General features: G+C 38.9%; 1 protein-coding gene across 1 annotated transcript; it reads left to right on the top strand.

The window, feature by feature from the left end:
- The first annotated feature begins 534 nt into the window (after nucleotides 1–534).
- Nucleotides 535–6,393, top strand: sgcb (sarcoglycan, beta (dystrophin-associated glycoprotein)). Its single transcript, XM_079221423.1, has 6 exons — nucleotides 535–554; nucleotides 1,811–2,020; nucleotides 2,885–3,070; nucleotides 4,117–4,308; nucleotides 5,344–5,475; nucleotides 5,553–6,393. The coding sequence occupies exons 1-6, from the start codon at nucleotides 540–542 to the stop codon at nucleotides 5,751–5,753; spliced, it is 936 nt and encodes a 311-aa protein (XP_079077549.1). The 5' UTR covers nucleotides 535–539; the 3' UTR covers nucleotides 5,754–6,393.
- Nucleotides 6,394–20,959: the final 14,566 nt, after the last annotated feature.

Below are 20,959 nucleotides of genomic sequence, written 5' to 3'. Positions count from 1 at the left end.
CTAGAAATATTTAATTGCTGAATGTTTTCCAAAATAAAAAAGAGGGGAAAACAGTTATAATAATTGACTAGAAAAGTAAAGCAACATGAATAACTTTGTTTTATTGTTTTTTATTAAACATTGTTTAGATCTGATCTGCAGCCACACACCCAAGATGTATTTATTATTTCTGTCTGCGTTATCATTGATGTAGTTGTTAATTATTAAGGAGAGTTAATGTGCGTCGCGCGCTTGGCAGTTAACTTATGGAAAATATGAATGGACACGTTTTTTTCTATTTTAGGATCCTTCTGTCATTGGCTCGTTGAACTTGGAATGTACCATCTTCCGTTATCCCGGAAACGTCCCGTTTTATCGGCACGTTTAGCTCAAAATAAAAATACAGGACATTTGTTCGTAGCCTCAACGGTATATTGTATTTACAATGAAGTATCTTCTCGTCAATAATCTCGCAACATAACCATATGTATTTTTTCTTCCCCCCCTCCGACGGTGAAAAGTGGTTCGTCCCGTGTCGCTCTGGAAGCAGGAGGGTCAACATGGCGTCTGAGCAGGTCCGTTATCTGCTATATTTGTTGTTTTTATAGCGTTTTACTTCGTTCTTTTTCCAGCTATTTGATAGTAGTGTTATGATGTATGCTCCCGAGTAACCTGGAGCATTACATACTACTGCATTGTGCTTTATTATCGGCCATACGTGCATTAAATACCGGCCTCCGCTTCGTTATTACGGCGTTATCGTCATAACTCGCTTGTTATTGTTGCGGCGGTGAGGTTTATTAGATATTAACATCATTAAGCTGCGTGATGATGAGGCTGAGGCTGGGTTTTATATTCTGCTGCTAAAAATGAGTGCAGGTTATTTTTAGTTCCGCCACAGACAGGCGGGCGAGGGTCATTAACCGAGACGCATTCCAACGGGGAGCACACACAGGATTATGAATTATTATTTAATGAGAAAGACACGTTTACAACTCTGGGAAAACATTACAACTGTGTATTATATATGTAGATAGATAGAAAGCTAGATAGTTACTTTATCCGTCCCTGCAGCAGCATGTATACGTACAGGTGAGCAATACAATATGAATAATGCACAATATATAAATACAAAAATAGAATAGAATAAGAAAAATGCACAATATAGAAAAAAAATGGGAAAAAAATGGAAAATGCACAATATGGAAAACATAGAACAATAAGAAATATACACAATTTATACAACAAATAGAATAATAAGAAAAGTGCACATTATACAAAAAAATAGAACAATAATAAAAATGCACAATATATACAAACATATTATATAATAATAAGAAAAATACACAATATATTCAAAAATATAATATAATAATAAGAAAAATGCTCAATATAAAAAAATAGAATATGATAATATGAAATGAACTAACACAGCAAACAAAACAATAGTGTACACACCTCTATGTGAACTGTGGTACTGAGGAGAGGAACTAAGTTTTGAGGATGAATTTGACTCCAGTCTGTTTGTTATGCGCCTATAAAGCAAAGCATGTGTAAGGAAATGATAGTTTTTGTATTTGTAGGTCAATCCTATCATTAAACACTTCATTTAAAGGGCCATGTGGATGATTTCTAGGGGCTGACATGTTTTGGCGTTACCTGAAACTGTGGGAACGTGGTACCGCCTGCAGGCATCTGTGACTTCCGTTGCTCAGAAAACTGTGTTGCCCTTTTGTTAAATATTTTGATTCCACGATTATTTAAGTAAAAAAAAAAAATGTAAAGAGATTTTTTATTGTCGTCATGCCTCAGAGATTGTTTTGCCTTCCAGGAGAGTTCCAACGGTCCGGTGAAGAAGTCCATGCGAGAGAAAGCCATAGAACGCCGCGGCGTCAACAAGGAGCACAACAGTAACTTCAAAGCGGGCTACGTGCCCATCGAAGAAGAGCGCCTCCACAAGACGGGCCTGAGAGGGCGCAAGGGCAACATGGCTGTTTGCATCGTCGTCCTGCTCTTCCTCCTCGCCTTGATCAACCTCATCGTGAGTTCTGAAGCTGTTATCTCTGCACACACACCAGACTCTGATTTAACTCTCAGAGCTCAGGAGCTGCTGCGCTGCTGCTGCACCTGCTAGTGAGTTTGAGTTGTTGAGAGACTTTGGTGAACTAACCCTTTAAAACACCAAAGTCACGCAGTAACACAATCTAACCAACAGGTGGAGGCAGAAGTAGAGCAGCAGCTCCTTTGTCCTGAGAGGTTGCATTTCAGTCTGGTGGCTTTGAAGAGAGCATAGATAATGTCTTATTCTGTCATTAAAGGGTTAGTTCAGTGTAGTAAAATATAACATTTACATGTATAACAACATGATTTGACATACTGTAGAAGTCGGGTTACACGCCGCGACTACCTTCGGCCAGTGTTTGCTCCCCGCTGTAGCCAGCTGGCGCTCATGCTAGTTCCCCGCTATCTTCTGCCTTTCTTTCTCTCCGCCTTTCTTTCTCTCCGCTAACCTTCGCCTGCGCTCCGCTAGCTCTCCGCTAGCTCTCCGCTAGCGCTCCGCTAGCTCTCCGCTAGCGCTCCGCTAGCTCTCCGCTCTCCTCGACACCCGACTTGGGCAGAGGGGATGCGGGCAGTAGCAGCAGCGCTAGCTAGCAGCAGTGCTAGCTAGCAGCAGTGCTAGCTAGCGCTGCTCCTAGCTTGCTACAGCGGGACACTGAAAAGAGGTAGGAGCGGCTTCTAACCCGACTTTTACGGTATTAATTGTCTTGGTAGTATTAAATATGAAAATCTATTCAAATCTTCCTGCTGTGTGACCTAACATGACCGTGTCTGTCAAAAGGAGAACCTCATACGAACACAGTAAACATCACTACTGTCCCTCTCTTTAATACCTGCCGTCCCTCAGATCACTCTGGTGATCTGGACGGTGATCCGCATCGGTCCGAACGGCTGCGACAGCATGGAGTTCCACGAGTCGGGGCTGCTGCGCTTCAAGCAGAAGGCGGACATGGGAATCGTTCACCCGCTGCACAAGAGCACGGTGGGAGGCCGCAAGGACCAGGACCTGGTGCTCGTCGGCAACAATAATCCGGTGAGGAAACACCGAGTGCCCACTATAACCTTCCTCTTGTTAGCATCTCTTGTGTCAGCTTTCTGTTAGCATTTCTTGTATTAGCGTTCTGTAACCATCTCTTGTGTTAGCTTTCTGTTAGCATCTCTTGTGTTAGCTTTCTGTTAGCATCTCTTGTGTCAGCTTTCTGTTAGCATCTCTTGTGTTAGCTTTCTGTTAGCATCTCTTGTATTAGCGTTCTGTAACCATCTCTTGTGTTAGCTTTCTGTTAGCATCTCTTGTGTTAGCTTTCTGTTAGCATCTCTTGTGTTAACGGGTCAGCTTTGACCCATGTCTTAAATCAGCTGTAAAATACACTAAAAACAATTATCTATCATCCAATTTGTTCCTCATCTCTTGGTGACCTTGTTATCTTCCTTATCCATGAACATATTGTTTATGTTTTAATATTTTTGTTGTGGGCCTCTGGGCCTTTTCTTTGTCAGGATACCTCCATTTAAATTTAAAAAATGGTAAAATGAACCTCAAGAGAATCATATAAATAAATAAAAGGTTGTTTTACCTGACTATTTCTGAGGGTATTAGAACACATCTCTTACATACATTTGTTTTATTTATGTTTTCATTTTAATATTATTAACTATAGTAACATCTATGGCGTTACGGCTCAATTTCGATCCATATATATTTACTTCAAGAAAAAGGCTAAAAAGTGTTTTTTTCAGCAATAGAACTTTAATGTAAAAGTCATAACACAACATATCGATTTTCAAGGTCAAACAAACAACAACCAATCAAGCACATCTTATTTTTATAACTGGGTCAAAACCGACCCTAAAAACATAAAGGTCACCATTTCAACCAGAGCATTTCATAATTTAGTGAAACATTTTTTTTTGTTTTATTTAGTTGAAAAAGAGGTTCTGATAAAGTCAAAAAGCCTTGATGCAATAAACACATTTATGTGGTTCTTTTATGCATTAAACCCTAAAACGGGGCGGCGCCGCTCTAACACAAGAGGAAGGTGAACAACAACTCTTTCCTCTTTTTCTTTCCTCCGTGTCCAGGTTGTGTTCCAGCAAGGCACCACGAAGCTGAGCGTGGAGAAGGACAAGACCTCGGTCGTCAGCGACGTCGGCATCTCCTTCACGGACCCGCGCACGCAGAACACGTTCTTCAGCACCGACTTCGAGAACCACGAGTTCCACCTGCCCAAAGGGGTCAAAGTGCTCAGCGTGAAGAAGGCGTCCACAGAGAGGGTGTGTATGCCGCTAATAAACGAGTGTTTTACAACCGACGCACAAAGTAAAGCACCGTCAGTGCACATTAACACACACTGGTCAAGGGAAGTGCCTTTTTTTTACATTTTGCTAATTAATGATTGAAGCACTAAATAGTCTCAGAACACACTGGACTTCATCCGGAGGAAATAGAGGAATTTGAACAAAGTTTGCAGTTCAACAATCGGAGATAATCAGAATTATAAAGCAGGTGTGTGAAGCTGATGAAGACAAACGAAGAAGATTCAAGGTGTGAGTGACTTTCTCCAAATAATGAGATACCTTTTCGATAAAATTTGAAACTTTCTCAAAAACATTTGAAACTTTCTATAAATAATGAGAAACTTTCTCAAATTCAGTAGAAAATTTCCCAAAATAAATAGAAACTTTCTATGAAATTAGAAACTTTCTTAAAACAAAGAGAAACTTTCTCAAAATAAAAATGAATAAAGAGAAACTTTCTCAAAATAATTAGAAACTTTCCCAAAATGATTAAAAACTTTCCCAAAATAATGAAACACTTTCTCAAAAAAATTGGAAATTTTCTATAAAATTAGAAACTTTCTCCAAATAATGAGAAACACTCAATAAAATTACTTACTATCTTGAAATAATGAAAAACCTTCACAAAATAATTAGAAACTTTCTATAAAATTAGAAACGTTCTTAAAACAAAGAGAAACGTTCTCAAAGTAAAAATAAATAAATATAAACTTTCCCAAAATAATTAGAAACTTTCCCAAAATAATTAAAAACTTTCTCAAAACAAAGAGAAAGTATCTGGAAATGATGGCAAACTCTCTCAAAATTATTTTAAGAAACTTTCTCTTTCTCATCTTTTTGATCACAAGGCTGAAGATGTTTTATTCTTTTCTTTTACTGATGGAAGCGTGGCTCCTTTGTTTGTGTGTTGAACTATAAGCATGACTCATGAAGACAGCTCATTGATCCAGTGAAGCCCAGCCTCTCCTCAGTGTAATGAACTCCTTCACTTCTCCTTCTGTCGGTCCGTAGATCACCAGCAGCGCCGCGTCCGACCTGAACATCAGAGGCGACAGCAAGGCCATCATCCGTGGGAACGAGGGCGTCAACATCATGGGCCGCACCGTGGAGTTCAAGATGGGCGGCGGCATCGAGCTGCGGGCCGTAAGCGCCGACTCTTTTACTCTCGTTCAACACGACCGGACGTTATTATTATTATTAATGATCGTAATCCTTTGCAGGAGAACAGCATCGTCCTGAACGGCTCCGTCATGCTCAACACCACGCGCATCCCCCACTCTGCGGGCGACGTGTACTTCGATGAGGGCATGGAGCGCTACAAGCTGTGCATGTGTGCAGACGGGACTCTGTTCCGCGTGCAGGTGAAGTACCCCAACATGGGCTGCCAGACGTCGGACAACCCGTGTGGGAAAGCCCACTGAGAGGAAGCCGCATCGCACATTTCATCTGCAGTTATGCAGCCGGCACATTCTGTACTCCTCACTTTGTGTTTGCCAAACGGGAATCGTGTTGCAGATCGTTGCCACTCGGCCAAAGATGTGCTGCAGTACTTTTTATTTTTATTATTGCAGGTGTGCCAACGTTATCTAGAGGTGTGTAATCGCCATGACACTCCCAGAGTCCAGTATTACTGATACACTAACCCTGCAGAGGGGTGATTGTTGCTCATGTGTTCATTGTTGCTGGCAGCTTTGTTTGACCTTTTCTTTATGAAACACACTACATGATTATAATGTTGATTTTATATGACATTTTAGGATAAATTGTAAAACTAAAAAGATTTATATTGTAAGCCATGCAGTAATGTTAAGACTCTTCCTCAGACTGTCTATCACGCCAATGGGTTTACAAGGGACGATAAAGAATATAATATATATGTAATACTCACATTGTGCAGTATTGGAGAACCGGAGGAGACGTGCACTAAGTTACGCTGCAGGATGAATATCTTTAATCGTTGATGAATGTCAGGAAAGTTTAAATCAGCCGCTTGGTTTGAAGCTTTTATTGAGTGGTTTGAATTTTGTGCAATAAAGTTAAAAAAAATTAAAATAAAAGGATTCAAATTTAATTTTGGTTTTGGATCATTTTGTCTGTTTTATAATTGAGCTGGGAAGAAAAGTACTACGTTATGATTAGAGGGAAGAAAAGTACTATGTTATGATTAGAGGGAAGAAAAGTACTACGTTATGATTAGAGGGAAGAAAAGTACTACGTTATGTTTAGAGGGAAGAAAAGTACTACGTTATGTTTAGAGGGAAGAAAAGTACTACGTTATGATTAGAGGGAAGAAAAGTACTATGTTATGATTAGAGGGAAGAAAAGTACTATGTTATGATTAGAGGGAAGAAAAGTACTACGTTATGTTTAGAGGGAAGAAAAGTACTACGTTATGTTTAGAGGGAAGAAAAGTACTATGTTATGATTAGAGGGAAGAAAAGTACTACGTTATGTTTAGAGGGAAGAAAAGTACTACGTTATGATTAGAGGGAAAGAAAAGTACTACGTTATGATTAGAGGGAAGAAAAGTACTACGTTATGTTTAGAGGGAAGAAAAGTACTACGTTATGTTTAGAGGGAAGAAAAGTACAACGTTATGTTTAGAGGGAAGAAAAGTACTATGTTATGATTAGAGGGAAGAAAAGTACTACGTTATGTTTAGAGGGAAGAAAAGTACTACGTTATGATTAGAGGGAAAGAAAAGTACTACGTTATGATTAGAGGGAAGAAAAGTACTACGTTATGATTAGAGGGAAGAAAAGTACTACGTTATGTTTAGAGGGAAGAAAAGTACTACGTTATGATTAGAGGGAAGAAAAGTACTATGTTATGATTAGAGGGAAGAAAAGTACTATGTTCTGATTAGAGGGAAGAAAAGTACTATGTTATGATTAGAGGGAAGAAAAGTACTACGTTATGTTTAGAGGGAAGAAAAGTACTACGTTATGATTAGAGGGGAGAAAAGTACTACGTTATGTTTAGAGGGAAAGAAAAGTACTATGTTATGATTAGAGGGAAGAAAAGTACTACGTTATGTTTAGAGGGAAAGAAAAGTACTATGTTATGATTAGAGGGAAGAAAAGTACTACGTTATGTTTAGAGGGAAGAAAAGTACTACGTTATGATTAGAGGGGAGAAAAGTACTACGTTATGTTTAGAGGGGAGAAAAGTACTATGTTATGTTTAGAGGGAAAGAAAAGTACTATGTTATGATTAGAGGGAAGAAAAGTACTACGTTATGTTTAGAGGGAAGAAAAGTACTACGTTATGATTAGAGGGGAGAAAAGTACTACGTTATGTTTAGAGGGAAAGAAAAGTACTACGTTATGATTAGAGGGAAGAAAAGTACTACGTTATGTTTAGAGGGAAAGAAAAGTACTATGTTATGATTAGAGGGAAGAAAAGTACTACGTTATGATTAGAGGGAAGAAAAGTACTACGTTATGATTAGAGGGAAGAAAAGTACTATGTTATGATTAGAGGGAAGAAAAGTACTATGTTCTGATTAGAGGGAAGAAAAGTACTATGTTATGATTAGAGGGAAAGAAAAGTACTATGTTATGATTAGAGGGAAAGAAAAGTACTACGTTATGATTAGAGGGAAGAAAAGTACTACGTTATGATTAGAGGGAAGAAAAGTACTACGTTATGTTTAGAGGGAAGAAAAGTACTACGTTATGATTAGAGGGGAGAAAAGTACTACGTTATGTTTAGAGGGAAAGAAAAGTACTACGTTATGATTAGAGGGAAGAAAAGTACTACGTTATGTTTAGAGGGAAAGAAAAGTACTATGTTATGATTAGAGGGAAGAAAAGTACTACGTTATGATTAGAGGGAAGAAAAGTACTACGTTATGATTAGAGGGAAGAAAAGTACTACGTTATGATTAGAGGGAAGAAAAGTACTATGTTATGATTAGAGGGAAGAAAAGTACTATGTTCTGATTAGAGGGAAGAAAAGTACTATGTTATGATTAGAGGGAAAGAAAAGTACTATGTTATGATTAGAGGGAAAGAAAAGTACTACGTTATGATTAGAGGGAAGAAAAGTACTACGTTATGATTAGAGGGAAGAAAAGTACTACGTTATGTTTAGAGGGAAGAAAAGTACTACGTTATGATTAGAGGGAAGAAAAGTACTATGTTATGATTAGAGGGAAAGAAAAGTACTATGTTATGATTAGAGGGAAAGAAAAGTACTACGTTATGATTAGAGGGAAGAAAAGTACTACGTTATGATTAGAGGGAAGAAAAGTACTACGTTATGATTAGAGGGAAGAAAAGTACTACGTTATGATTAGAGGGAAGAAAAGTACTACGTTATGTTTAGAGGGAAGAAAAGTACTACGTTATGATTAGAGGGAAGAAAAGTACTATGTTATGATTAGAGGGAAGAAAAGTACTATGTTCTGATTAGAGGGAAGAAAAGTACTATGTTATGATTAGAGGGAAGAAAAGTACTACGTTATGTTTAGAGGGAAGAAAAGTACTACGTTATGATTAGAGGGGAGAAAAGTACTACGTTATGTTTAGAGGGAAAGAAAAGTACTATGTTATGATTAGAGGGAAGAAAAGTACTACGTTATGTTTAGAGGGAAAGAAAAGTACTATGTTATGATTAGAGGGAAGAAAAGTACTACGTTATGTTTAGAGGGAAGAAAAGTACTACGTTATGATTAGAGGGGAGAAAAGTACTACGTTATGTTTAGAGGGGAGAAAAGTACTATGTTATGTTTAGAGGGAAAGAAAAGTACTATGTTATGATTAGAGGGAAGAAAAGTACTACGTTATGTTTAGAGGGAAGAAAAGTACTACGTTATGATTAGAGGGGAGAAAAGTACTACGTTATGTTTAGAGGGAAAGAAAAGTACTACGTTATGATTAGAGGGAAGAAAAGTACTACGTTATGTTTAGAGGGAAAGAAAAGTACTATGTTATGATTAGAGGGAAGAAAAGTACTACGTTATGATTAGAGGGAAGAAAAGTACTACGTTATGATTAGAGGGAAGAAAAGTACTATGTTATGATTAGAGGGAAGAAAAGTACTATGTTCTGATTAGAGGGAAGAAAAGTACTATGTTATGATTAGAGGGAAAGAAAAGTACTATGTTATGATTAGAGGGAAAGAAAAGTACTACGTTATGATTAGAGGGAAGAAAAGTACTACGTTATGATTAGAGGGAAGAAAAGTACTACGTTATGTTTAGAGGGAAGAAAAGTACTACGTTATGATTAGAGGGGAGAAAAGTACTACGTTATGTTTAGAGGGAAAGAAAAGTACTACGTTATGATTAGAGGGAAGAAAAGTACTACGTTATGTTTAGAGGGAAAGAAAAGTACTATGTTATGATTAGAGGGAAGAAAAGTACTACGTTATGATTAGAGGGAAGAAAAGTACTACGTTATGATTAGAGGGAAGAAAAGTACTACGTTATGATTAGAGGGAAGAAAAGTACTATGTTATGATTAGAGGGAAGAAAAGTACTATGTTCTGATTAGAGGGAAGAAAAGTACTATGTTATGATTAGAGGGAAAGAAAAGTACTATGTTATGATTAGAGGGAAAGAAAAGTACTACGTTATGATTAGAGGGAAGAAAAGTACTACGTTATGATTAGAGGGAAGAAAAGTACTACGTTATGTTTAGAGGGAAGAAAAGTACTACGTTATGATTAGAGGGAAGAAAAGTACTATGTTATGATTAGAGGGAAAGAAAAGTACTATGTTATGATTAGAGGGAAAGAAAAGTACTACGTTATGATTAGAGGGAAGAAAAGTACTACGTTATGATTAGAGGGAAGAAAAGTACTACGTTATGATTAGAGGGAAGAAAAGTACTACGTTATGATTAGAGGGAAGAAAAGTACTACGTTATGATTAGAGGGAAGAAAAGTACTATGTTATGATTAGAGGGAAGAAAAGTACTACGTTATGATTAGAGGGAAGAAAAGTACTACGTTATGATTAGAGGGAAGAAAAGTACTACGTTATGTTTAGAGGGAAGAAAAGTACTACGTTATGATTAGAGGGGAGAAAAGTACTACGTTATGTTTAGAGGGAAAGAAAAGTACTACGTTATGATTAGAGGGAAGAAAAGTACTACGTTATGTTTAGAGGGAAAGAAAAGTACTATGTTATGATTAGAGGGAAGAAAAGTACTACGTTATGATTAGAGGGAAGAAAAGTACTACGTTATGATTAGAGGGAAGAAAAGTACTACGTTATGATTAGAGGGAAGAAAAGTACTACGTTATGATTAGAGGGAAGAAAAGTACTACGTTATGTTTAGAGGGAAGAAAAGTACTACGTTATGATTAGAGGGAAGAAAAGTACTACGTTATGTTTAGAGGGAAAGAAAAGTACTACGTTATGATTAGAGGGAAGAAAAGTACTACGTTATGATTAGAGGGAAGAAAAGTACTACGTTATGTTTAGAGGGAAAGAAAAGTACTATGTTATGATTAGAGGGAAGAAAAGTACTACGTTATGATTAGAGGGAAGAAAAGTACTACGTTATGTTTAGAGGGAAAGAAAAGTACTACGTTATGATTAGAGGGAAGAAAAGTACTACGTTATGATTAGAGGGAAGAAAAGTACTACGTTATGTTTAGAGGGAAAGAAAAGTACTACGTTATGATTAGAGGGAAGAAAAGTACTACGTTATGATTAGAGGGAAGAAAAGTACTATGTTATGATTAGAGGGAAGAAAAGTACTATGTTCTGATTAGAGGGAAGAAAAGTACTACGTTATGTTTAGAGGGAAAGAAAAGTACTACGTTATGTTTAGAGGGAAGAAAAGTACTACGTTATGATTAGAGGGAAGAAAAGTACTATGTTATGATTAGAGGGAAGAAAAGTACTACGTTATGATTAGAGGGAAAGAAAAGTACTACGTTATGTTTAGAGGGAAGAAAAGTACTATGTTATGATTAGAGGGAAGAAAAGTACTATGTTATGATTAGAGGGAAGAAAAGTACTATGTTATGATTAGAGGGAAGAAAAGTACTATGTTATGATTAGAGGGAAGAAAAGTACTATGTTATGATTAGAGGGAAGAAAAGTACTACGTTATGATTAGAGGGAAAGAAAAGTACTACGTTATGATTAGAGGGAAGAAAAGTACTACGTTATGTTTAGAGGGAAAGAAAAGTACTACGTTATGATTAGAGGGAAGAAAAGTACTACGTTATGATTAGAGGGAAGAAAAGTACTATGTTATGATTAGAGGGAAGAAAAGTACTATGTTCTGATTAGAGGGAAGAAAAGTACTACGTTATGTTTAGAGGGAAAGAAAAGTACTACGTTATGTTTAGAGGGAAGAAAAGTACTACGTTATGATTAGAGGGAAGAAAAGTACTATGTTATGATTAGAGGGAAGAAAAGTACTACGTTATGATTAGAGGGAAAGAAAAGTACTACGTTATGTTTAGAGGGAAGAAAAGTACTATGTTATGATTAGAGGGAAGAAAAGTACTATGTTATGATTAGAGGGAAGAAAAGTACTATGTTATGATTAGAGGGAAGAAAAGTACTATGTTATGATTAGAGGGAAGAAAAGTACTATGTTATGATTAGAGGGAAGAAAAGTACTACGTTATGATTAGAGGGAAAGAAAAGTACTATGTTATGATTAGAGGGAAGAAAAGTACTATGTTATGATTAGAGGGAAGAAAAGTACTACGTTATGTTTAGAGGGAAGAAAAGTACTACGTTATGTTTAGAGGGAAAGAAAAGTACTATGTTATGATTAGAGGGAAAGAAAAGTACTATGTTATGTTTAGAGGGAAAGAAAAGTACTATGTTATGATTAGAGGGAAAGAAAAGTACTATGTTATGATTAGAGGGAAGAAAAGTACTATGTTATGATTAGAGGGAAGAAAAGTACTACGTTATGTTTAGAGGGAAGAAAAGTACTACGTTATGTTTAGAGGGAAAGAAAAGTACTACGTTATGATTAGAGGGAAGAAAAGTACTACGTTATGATTAGAGGGAAAGAAAAGTACTACGTTATGATTAGAGGGAAGAAAAGTACTACGTTATGATTAGAGGGAAAGAAAAGTACTATGTTATGATTAGAGGGAAAGAAAAGTACTATGTTATGATTAGAGGGAAAGAAAAGTACTGTGTTATGATTAGAGGGAAAGAAAAGTACTACGTTATGTTTAGAGGGAAGAAAAGTACTACGTTATGATTAGAGGGAAGAAAAGTACTATGTTATGATTAGAGGGAAAGAAAAGTACTATATTATGTCTAGAGAAAAAAGAAAAGTACTACGTTATGATTAGAGGGAAAGAAAAGTACTATGTTATGATTAGAGGGAAAGAAAAGTACTACGATATGATTAGAGGGAAAGAAAAGTACTACGTTATGATTAGAGGGAAGAAAAGTACTACGTTATGATTAGAGGGAAAGAAAAGTACTACGTTATGATTAGAGGGAAAGAAAAGTACTATGTTATGATTAGAGGGAAGAAAAGTACTATGTTCTGATTAGAGGGAAGAAAAGTACTACGTTATGTTTAGAGGGAAGAAAAGTACTACGTTTTGATTAGAGGGAAGAAAAGTACTATGTTATGATTAGAGGGAAAGAAAAGTACTATGTTATGTTTAGAGGGAAGAAAAGTACTACGTTATGATTAGAGGGAAGAAAAGTACTATGTTATGATTAGAGGGAAAGAAAAGTACTATGTTATGTCTAGAGAAAAAAAAAAAGTACTGCGTGGTTTGGTTTAGGAAACACAAGTACTCATTGTGTATGTTTAGGAAGTACCTAGCTGTACTTTGGTTTACTTAAGCTAAAGAAGTACTTCATGTTTCAGCAACAAAAGAACTTAGTTGCCCAACACTTCATTGCTGTTTGAATCAATACAGCAACGCGTTGCTACGTGAAACTCCTTATCGTGGTGTCATGAAATACCTCGAGTGTTTACCCGTCATTTAAAACCATAAAGAGTTATGGTCTCAGAATGCTGGAGCCATAAAGCACCAGTCAGCTGTGGAGGAGCAGATCACAGGGAGACATCAACCGCCGCTGTGAATGATTGAATGAATCACGGCGTGTTCGTTAAGCTCGACGCAGCGGAATCCTCCTCAGACTTTGACCGGACGCGGACGGAGTCGCAGGTGTTACTTTGTGAACTCGACACACAGGTGAGTTTGGTGTTTTCAGTTTGGGGTTAAATCACAAAGATGGCGGTCGTTGAGTGAGCCGTGTTCCTCTCAGGGTCGTCATGGGGACGCTCCCGGCCGCCGTGCTGCTGCTCGTCTCCTCCGGCCTCCTCCGCTGCTCCTCCTCCTCCTGTCCGGGCCCCTGCGCCTGTCCGGGGGCCCCCGTGTTGAACTGCTCCTCCAGGGGCCTCTCCTCCGCGCCCCGCCTCGTCCGGGACGCCGTCGCCGAGCTGGACCTGTCCCACAACCTGCTGGGGCGCGTGGCCTTCGACCGGCCGCGGCCCAACCTGAGGGCCGTGCGGCTGGGCGACAACGGCCTGGAGCGCCTGTCTCTCTGCGTGGACCGGGCCCCCGGGCCCCGGAGCCGGCTGCGGGGCCCGGGGGCCCGGGGAGAACCGGGGTGTGAATCCTGGGCCCCCGGCCTGCAGCTGCTGTCTGTGGAGAGGAATCGGCTCCAGCAGCTCCCACTGGGTGAGTCATGAGATAATAATAAAAGACTTAATCTATTGTTATGTTATTAAATCTGTATTATTATGATCACTTTAACCCTTTTAGATCTGTAATGATGACAGTCCGCCTGGTCCTTTTTGTCATAAAATGTCCTTTTGGCAAAATTATTTTGCTCCTTTTTTCAGGAGAAATGTAACTTTCAAAACCTGGCAAGTATTTGTCATTATTATTATATGTTATAAAGGCTTAAAACACTGTGTGAAAACTAAAAAGTAAAGAAACGCATTTTAATTTTCATCATATTTCTCTTCTAATGCTGTCGTGAGTTCATTTAAACACTTGACATATGACTGGGAAGTTTGATCCATAACATGTGTGTCATGTTTTTAAAACATGTAACAAAATATTTGGAAAACAAAACCAGACAAACCAATAAAACATGTACAGCCAAATTCTAAAGGAACGTGTAAGGTCTTCAATAATTAACATAATGTTGATCACATTTACACATAAATAATCATTGTGATGAAACAAAAAACAAAATATCTTCCTCTTTGCTGTGCCTTTCAAAAACTTTTTTTTAAATACAATTTCTTAAATTGAATTATAAATTCGCCCTACACATTTAAATACACACGCTCTTTAAAAACAGCGTGTTGGTGTGTTTGCGATATCCGACATAGTGTGTAAAATGTTGATCTGAAATCGCTGTTCAAGAAGAACTCAAAGATGTAACCAAGCAGAAAATAATGAAAAATGGAAATACTGCTTTAAAACTCGGTTTAGTACTTGATTAGAAGTTGTCGTTTTTATTCTCAAAGTTATAGGATTTAATTAAAAGTTGTCCACTAAGATCGATAGAATAACCAGCAGCTATGAGAAGGAACTTATACGACATACTTCAATAGAGTTCTGCAGGCATGACGTATATTTGTAGTGCAAGAAGTGGTTTTGTAGTTCAACAAGAAGTTGGTGTCACACTGGTTCCCTCCACAAAAAGCCAATGGGATTCGTCCATTGGATTTTTGATTATTGAAGAAAATAATCTCTGTGGCAAACAAACGCCATCAAGATAATTTTCTCAAAAGAAGACCCTTTTTATGATTTTTGGGCAACTCCTATGGTTGTATAGAAGTCTATGCTTCATGTGTTAAAGCGACATTCTCTCTCCTGACCACCAGGGGGTGACTCCTCTGGTTGTATAGAAGTATATGCTTCATGTGTTAAAGCCGCATTCTCTCTCCTGACCACCAGTTGGTGACTCCTCTGGTTGTATAGAAGCCTATGCTTCATGAGTTGAAGCTGCATTCTCTCTCCTGACCACCAGGGGGTCACTCCTCTGGTTGTACAGAAGCCTATGCTTCATGTGTTAAAGCTGCATTCTCTCTCCTGACCACCGGTTGGTGACTCCTCTGCTTGTATAGAAGTCTATGCTTCATGTACTAAATCTGCATTCTCTCTCCTGATCACCAGGGGGTGACTCCTCTGGTTGTATAGAAGTATATACTTCATGTGTTAAAACAAAAATGATAGTCCATTTAGAGTCAAACCATAAAGCAGGGGATGCTTTAGGGGCGGGGCTACAAGGTGATTGACAGGTCAACATCAGAGACGTATACAGCGTCACAGCGTCACTTCCTGGTCACTTCCTGTTCACTGGTTGCAAAAAAACAACAAACGGCATCATCCGTAATCCAAAATGGTGACGATGAAATTGGCAAAATTGTAACAGCTTCTACATTCACCAGAGGGGCGTTCACTGACCTGTTTTATGTCGTAGAACTAAACGTTAAAATCTTGCTTACTTCGAGACGAAGGAACCGGACGTCCACACATGCTGTCAAACATTTCCAGCCTTAGGACTCATTCTTGCAGCACTTTATTACGCAGAGAACAGTGTTCACAGTAGTTTAGTATCTTATAATGACCTATAGAACACACCCAACACGCTCCGAGGCCAAATGGTTAATGTAATGTGTGCTGTCTGGGCGTGGACCCACAATAAACGTATACGGTTGCATCACTAAGGCGTACAATCGGGAGATAAACGCACTTCAGTAAGTTCAACCTTAATGAAGTGGAACCCCTTAAAGGGCCAGCGCGTAGGATTTAGCCGGATCTATGGAATATAACAGTGGCGGGCCGTGCATTTTCGACCTGGGCCTTCTGTGCCGTCTGATATCGTTTACATAAATACGCTCATGACGGGATGCTGTGTCATTAACGGACAATGCATGTAGTCCACATCAACAAGAACACATTCACTAGAACATAACATTTAGTTATAACAAAACATGACAAAACAATCCAACAAAACGGCGGCACTAAAACACCGCACACTCAAGAGCACGAGCCACGATCAGAAGGAACGATGTGAACTACCATAAAAATAAGAGCTCTCCTTGAAAAAAGCTGCACTGGAAGCAGAGCAACAGAGGAAGGCAGGAGCTGTGCAATGAGAAAATAAGCTGATCGGGAAAAATAATTATAATACATGTAGTATGTGTACATGTGTATTTGTGAAAAACAATTAAATTATAAAATAGCTTTAACTTTGTGATTCTGTTTAGGCCAGCAGGCCACTGGAATATAATATTCACAACTATGTTTTCTTTGTTGTATCATCATCGTATCTACATATGGAGCAGGAGGCGGAGTCCGCCATGTTTCTACGGTAGCCCAGAACGGACAAATCAAACACCGACTCTAGAGAGAGACTTTTAACGTTTTTAGTTATCTGAAGGCCCTCCGACACATTCGGAAAGCAACGGGTGATATCCAGAGGCGGTATCCAGTTGGTTGCAATATGGAACTCCACCACTAGAGGCCAATAAATCCCACACACTGCGCCTTTAAAATAAAGCATCATCTATCGATCTACTCAGATGTAGATATGTTTAAACTTTTATGTCTATCATTAAAGGATCTATCAAATATTTAGGGCAAGAAGATGACTTTAACTTTGTGAACAGAACATTTTAGGGCGGTTTTCTTATGTCACATTTAACATCTCGTAAATCTACACATAAAAATACTTTTTTTATTTATTTGTGTGTGTGTGTGTGTGTGTGTGTGTGTGTGTGTGTGTGTGTGTGTGTGTGTGTGTGCGTGCGTGTGGTTAGAAGGTTACGCATCTGATAGTGAAGTTGCACAGTCGACACTGCGGTTTGTTGTTCCCTGAGTTCTGCTTTAAAAGGTCTGATGGTAGAATAATAAGTCTTTAAGCTGAGTTGCCGTCCTCTCTTTCATACAAACAAACCCCCGCGTTGTCGATATGCTTTATCTTTAGTACTTTGCTCCGCTCAGAAATGATTTGAGATAATGACGCTGTACAGTCATCAGTCACAGCTTTTATTGACATTCCAGGGGCTGAAATAAAGGCGTAAACACGTAGCGCAACTTTCTGTGGTTCCACGTTATTACGTAGTGTGTGTGTGTGTGTGTGTGTGTGTGTGTGTGTGTGTGTGTGTGTGTGTGTGTGTGTGTGTGTGTGTGTACGGACCCTTTACTTGACGGTCATGGACTGCTCTCCTGCTTGGTATTCAGCTCACAGAGCCTCTCAAATGAAGCACAGACCCACAATGCTGTTCTTCAGCCTGTGAGGTCTCTGGCTGGTGAAGAAGAGGAATGAACACCGCAGAAGATACGACGCTGTAAAGAGTGTTCAGTGTTCATTTATTCACACCTTCCACACTAATAACTATCTGGAAGTCTCTCTCTGCGATCCATAACCATGAGAGAGAAGCTGATTATCATAGAACATCTATAACATACTGTTTATGTATCGCTCCCTTCTGTATGGTGACTAAAGCTGGCATTAAAACAAATATGTGAATTAATTAATGAGTAAATAAAATAAAAAGAAAGAAGGAAATGTCAAAATAAAAGCTTGATTGTCAAATAAATGTGCAGGTCAATTGGAAAATAAATAAATATGCAAATAATTATAAGAATGAATACACAAAATGCATTTATTTATTTGACCAATTACTTATTTTCGTATTCATTTCTTTTCATATTAAATTATTTTCAATGTTCTTTGAAAAAAATGTATTTCCCTATTTATTCAAATTAATAAATACATTTGACCTAATTATACCATATATTAGCCTGCTTCACACTGTTTTATTTTTTTTCTATTTTGTATACATCCATTTTTTGTTCTATACTTGTCTTTATTTATTTCTGCAACAACCACATCAATAAAGGTTTATCTTAATATTATTTATTTTTCTATTTCTGTGCATATTTATTTTCAAATTAACCAGCACATTTATTTGATAATTGAGGCTTTTTATTTCAACGTCTCTTTCCTAAGTATTTATTTATTTCTGCAACAACCACATCAAAAGAGGTTTATCTTAACATTAGTTTTTTATTTTCAAATTAACCAGCAATTTGTTTTGATGATTGAGGCTTTTCATTTCTACGTCTCTTTCCTAATATTCTCTATATCTTCTTGTTTTCTGTCATCCAGGGCTGGAAGGTAGTGCGTCCCTGCAGATTCTGCAGCTCTCCTTCAACAGGATCTCAGCTCTACGACCAGCAGACCTTCAACACCTCCGACAGCTGAAAGAGCTGCACCTGCATCACAACCTCATCTCCAGCCTCCATCCGCAGATGTTCCAGGATTTAGCCCAGCTCCGGGTAACACAGATCTTTGACTCTCACTCATTGAAAACATGCACAAAGTCACCCATTTGTTCATCTGCCATTTACAGAAAAGTATCGTCCAATTAAAAGATGACACAGCTTTTAATTAGAAAATGTTTAACTTGCATTAATGTGTCAACCTCTACTGTGTCCCCCTCAAAAGGTCCTGGATCTGAGCTTCAACGTGTTGACCAGCCTCCATCCTTTGACGTACCTTTCTCTGCGTAACATCGGGGCAGATGTTCGGCTGGGGGGCAACCGGTGGCGGTGTGATTGCAGTATGCGCAGTCTGAGGAGGAGGATGGCCGACGGCGGCAGCAGAGGCCTGCAGGCCTGGAGTTTGGTGTGTGCGTCGCCCTCCAGCCTCTCGGGCAGAGACCTGCTACAGCTGCAGGAGGACGAGCTCAACTGTCTCGGTACTGAAAACGGGCCGGAGCTCCACCGAGATGTGACGGTCTATCGGGGCGCTGAGATACTGCTGTCTTGTGCTCCACAAGGTAACACTGGCCCAAAAAGTTTAAAATAATTTAAACATGGAAAACAACAGTCAAGTTGCCAGGAAAAACGTTTTGGAATGTTTCTGCAAACCACGGATATGTTGAATGTGGACATTTGTTGTTTGGTTACATTGTTTCATTGTTTGGTTACATTGTTTGGTTACATTGTTTGGTTACATTGTTTCATTGTTTGGTTACGTTATTTGGTTACATTGTTTTGTTGTTAAGTACTTCCTTAATGAAACAATGTAACGTTATGTACTTACATTATTATTTTAACACAAACCATGATGTTAAATAAAGTGGTTTTGATGCCTAAACCTAACAAGTCATTTCAAGATATTAACCATGTGACCATGTTGTGCGTTTCTGCAAGCATGATACGAGGCTGATATTAAATTATTTTTTAAACATATTTTTGGTTCAGAAGCAATGACATTCAACATATCCTGTGGTTTGCAAAACATGTGCAATGCCAATAACTGTCCTGCAACTGGTTTGAAAACCATGTAGGTCAGTCTTACTCTAAATGTGGTCTCTGTTGTAGGTTCGGTGCGGTGGACGCCCAGTGGTGAAGCATCTGGGAGTCAACCTCCAGAAGGTCTGGTCATCAGTGACATCAATGAAAGAGACACTGGACTATATGTGTGTGTGTCTGAAAAACACAAAGTTGTCTCTGTTTTTAACCTTCAAATCAGTAAAGTAGGAGGTGCGAGAAGAAAAAGCAGAAGTTTACCCAGAACCGGCCGACAAATAATCCCACAAGGAACCCCAAACAGGACCGGCCAAGAAAGGAATCAGAGAGCTGCTCAGTGTAACTTGGCTCTGGCTGTGTGCTTGTCTGTTTTCACCACGTTCCTGATAGCCTTTATCCTGGGAGTCCTTGCAAGACCTTATATTGATGCTCTTTGGAGAAGGGTCACCAAGAAGAAAAGCCCCTCTGCAACCGACTCCGTCTCATCTGCAGAACAAAGACAATATGACAATGAGGCCTTCTCCAACGGCGAGGAACCAGAATACACAGGACCTCGCAGGGAGAGGAGGGTTACATTCAGCACTGTAGACTTTAGAGAAGACAACAATGTAAAATATTATGATACCGTAATCATTGAAAATTTGGAAGGCATCAATAATGATGCAGTGATTGAATGTGAAGCAGCTGAGAGGGATGCAAATAGAGCTGGAGATTCAGCAAGGGAAAACAGTTTAAGACAGAGTGGTCCAGTGGACAGCCAGAGAGACCCTTCAGGCTTCACGGATGAAGGCCGCACACAAGAAATAGATTTTGAACACATCCCAGATCCTGTTGAGCAGAGGAGAAGATCGTCTTCATGCTCAGGTTCTTCACTATCTGACAACGAATTGAACGAAAACAAAGTGACACAGGGAAACCACTCAACACTCGAGTCCCGTCACCTGACGGAGGACTCGGTTCAACAGAGAGCTGATTGCTCAACACCTACAAAAGTAGAGGTGCCACAACTTTCCATAGAGGGCCAAAGTGAACTTTCTGGCTTTTCTAGAGAGCCTTTTGCCGATTGGTCGCCACATACAAATAACACCAACCAAACAGACCCTGATCTGTGGCAGGAGAATGAAGAACAATTTGAATTTAGCGATTCTGTTCGAAGTACCTCTGCGAGGTCCAGCGGTGTGTGCAGTTCCTTTAATGATTCCAAACGGATTGTGTTACCCACGTTTGGTAAACAGAAGACAGATGATTCGTCCAGCTCCAGCTCGTATGTCAGTGAGGGTGAGCAGACACGATACACTGTGAACTCAGACCAGGGGGAGGAGGTCTTAGAAAGAAACCGCAAACAGGATGCAAACTTTGAGCAGCAGGTCCACGATGAAGACGCGAT

The sequence above is a fragment of the Taurulus bubalis genome (assembly GCF_910589615.1).
Source record: "Taurulus bubalis genome assembly, chromosome: 7".
Classification (NCBI taxonomy): Eukaryota; Metazoa; Chordata; class Actinopteri; order Perciformes; family Cottidae; genus Taurulus; species Taurulus bubalis.
This window is presented reverse-complemented; position numbering and strand designations above follow the sequence as displayed.